At 52.8% G+C, this 2,700-nt stretch overlaps 1 protein-coding gene across 1 annotated transcript in view; it reads right to left on the bottom strand.

The window, feature by feature from the left end:
• The window catches only part of LOC106818440 (probable E3 ubiquitin-protein ligase HERC4), a gene marked incomplete at its 3' end in the record, with an annotated part of 10,838 nt that extends 8,622 nt beyond the window's left edge, over positions 1-2,216 (bottom strand). The window contains 6 exon segments of the mRNA XM_014823150.1: positions 51-174; positions 372-558; positions 952-967; positions 969-1,108; positions 1,731-1,933; positions 2,073-2,216. Of these exon segments, the coding sequence (XP_014678636.1) occupies positions 51-174; positions 372-558; positions 952-967; positions 969-1,108; positions 1,731-1,933; positions 2,073-2,158 (756 nt within the window).
• Positions 2,217-2,700: the final 484 nt, after the last annotated feature.

The raw sequence follows: 2,700 nt of genomic DNA on the forward strand, positions 1-2,700 counted from the left end.
ATGCACACACACACACACACACACACACACACATACGCGCCGGCACGTACCGTCGTCAGCGCGACTGTGTGGTCCTCACCGCACGCGACGTGTCGCACCTTCTGAAACTTGAGCGATCGTAAGACCGTCGGCACGCCACGCGGCGCCTCGTCCCCCAGCCCCAGCTGTCCGAACCTAAAACAATCATAAATAATAAACAACAACAATAAACAACAAATAATAAATAATATACAATAGTATTTAATAACAATCTTCTCCTCTTCTTCTTCTTCTTCTTCTTCTTCTTCTTCTTCTTCTTCTTTTTGTCACTAAACTACACTGAAATAGTGTAGTGTGGTCACTGTTCTTTCCTCACGCTTTAAGTTTAATACCTGTTGCTTCCCCAGCCATACACGGACCCTCCCACCGTGACCAGCATACTGTGTGCTCCACCGGCAGCGACGCCGTGCACCGGCACTGCCGCGAGTCCGCGCACGACGTCAGCGCCCTCCTGTGGCGACTGCGTGCCGTGTCCGAGCTCGCCGTGCTGGTTGGCGCCCCACGAGTACAGCACGCCATCTGGCGGCGAAAAGAGCAAACACGTGAGAGCGGCACGACGGCGATTACAGCAAGGCGGCGATGATTGCGCCACGTCGCCGTGGTTACGATGGTCTGGGTACGAAATTACCATATTTTTCATTCATTAATAAAATAAAGTAATTTAATTAGCAATGCTGCTGGCTCTCTCTCACTCTCTCGCTGTCTCTCTCTCCTCCCTCTCTCTTTCTCTTTCTCTCTCTCTCTCTCTCGCTCTCTCGCTGCCTTTCTTTTTCTCTACCTCTATCTCTATCTCTCCCTCTCCTCCCTCTCTCTTTCTCTCTCTCTCTCTCTCTCTCTCTCTCGCTGCCTTTCTTTTTCTCTCGCTCTCTCTCTTTCTCATTTCTCTGCCTCCTCCTCCCCTCCCTCTCTCACCTCGGCTCAGCGCCACGCGAGTGTCTGTGTCCGCACGCGACCTGCACGATGATAAACTCCCAGCCAGGTGGGCCACGGTCGCGGCGCGCAGCGGTCGCCCGTCGCGCCGGCAAACCGTGACCAAGCTGACCTTCGCGTCTTGCCCCACGGTGAACAGCTGCCCGTTGTCATTGCAGCGCCATCGAGTGGCCGGCTCCTGAACGGCGGGGGAAAGACGCGATCGTTGTCTGACGATCGGTGGCGCGATCCCAGATGCTGCGGTGCGGACGGAGCAGTCGCCGCGGCGACGACGACGATGACGACGACTCCCAGCGCGGCCGAACATGCGATTAGTTCGTTGACGAAGATTTAAGTGCCTTTATCGGCCCGCCCTTGGGTTTCACCAGAAATTGATACGGGGAACCACGCGCGCGATGCCCCCACCTCTCGCCATTCGCCTGCCGTCGCCGGATGCCCCTCGCCTCGCGAGATGCCCCTCCCATCGCGAAAGATGCCCCCTCCCTCGCGAGATAGGCCCCCCTCCCCGCGAGATAGCCCCCCCTGTCGAGTGGCCCGCTCGTCCTAGATGCCCCTCCCTCGCGAGATGCCCCCTCCCTCGTGCGAATTGCCCCCTCCCTCGCGAGATGCCGCCCTCCTCTCGAGATGCCCCCCTCCCTCGGATGATGCCCCCCTCCTCCGCGAGATGCCCCCCCCCTCGCAAGATGCCCCCTCCCTCGCGAAGTGCCCCCTCCCTCGCGAGATGCCCCCCTCCCTCCTCGCCGAGGCTGCGTCTCACTCACAGGCCAGACGATCCTGCGTTGACTCGCTGCCGTCTCCGAGAGCGAGCGAATGCAGTGCAGGCTTGCGTCTCGGCCGCTCGTGTCCGAGCTGTCCGAAGTCGTTGCAGCCGCAGCTGTAGAGGGCGCCACCGCGCAGCAGCAGCAGCGTGTGCGCGAGCCCGCACGCCGCCTCACGCACCTTCTTGCCTCGCAGGCACGCGACGCTGCAACACGAGATTCGACAATCGGACGCCGTCTTATATCTTATAGCGCAGGGCGCAAAATTAAACTTGTGGAATCAACCGTTTGCAATGGCTTCATAGGAGCAAGAGCGAAATTATTTGGCCATACCGGCATGCTCACCTTTTGGGTACGAGTATCTGTACATCTTCTATTCCACCCAGACCAAGCTGCCCGTCGCTATGGTTACCCCAGCCATAGGTGTACATGACGCCTTGGTCTGATGACCTTTTACTGTCTTACCTTGTTTGCTTGTGGTAATACATTATATCTGCAACGCAATACAAATGATACTTACTTACATCAATGTTTTTGCAATGCAAATTATATCTGCAACGCAATACAAGTGATAATACTTACATCAGCGTTGTTGTGTCGAGTGCCATGAGTGTTATGTCATACCTAGTAGTTGCCGTGCATCATATTACTAATTATAATATTATTATTAATAATATATTAATATAATTATTATATTAATTATTATTAATATTAATTAGAATAATTACTAATTTGTAAGGAATGTCAGACTAACTCTAGGACCATAGCATCCATCGACATTCTTAACGCATTTACAAGCAAAGGCACTCGGGCCATGCTTTTATAATAAAATGGTAATTATTCCACTTAAATTGACTACGTCACAAATTTTCTATGGTAAAATTAGTAAAATTTTTGTTGCCATTTTTTTTACATTATTTAAAAGTAAGAACTAACGGGACTAAACGTATCGTCAAATTCTTACCTGATAAGA

This window comes from Priapulus caudatus, unplaced genomic scaffold (genome assembly GCF_000485595.1).
Source record: "Priapulus caudatus unplaced genomic scaffold, Priapulus_caudatus-5.0.1 Scaffold2245, whole genome shotgun sequence".
NCBI classification, from domain to species: Eukaryota; Metazoa; Priapulida; class Priapulimorpha; order Priapulimorphida; family Priapulidae; genus Priapulus; species Priapulus caudatus.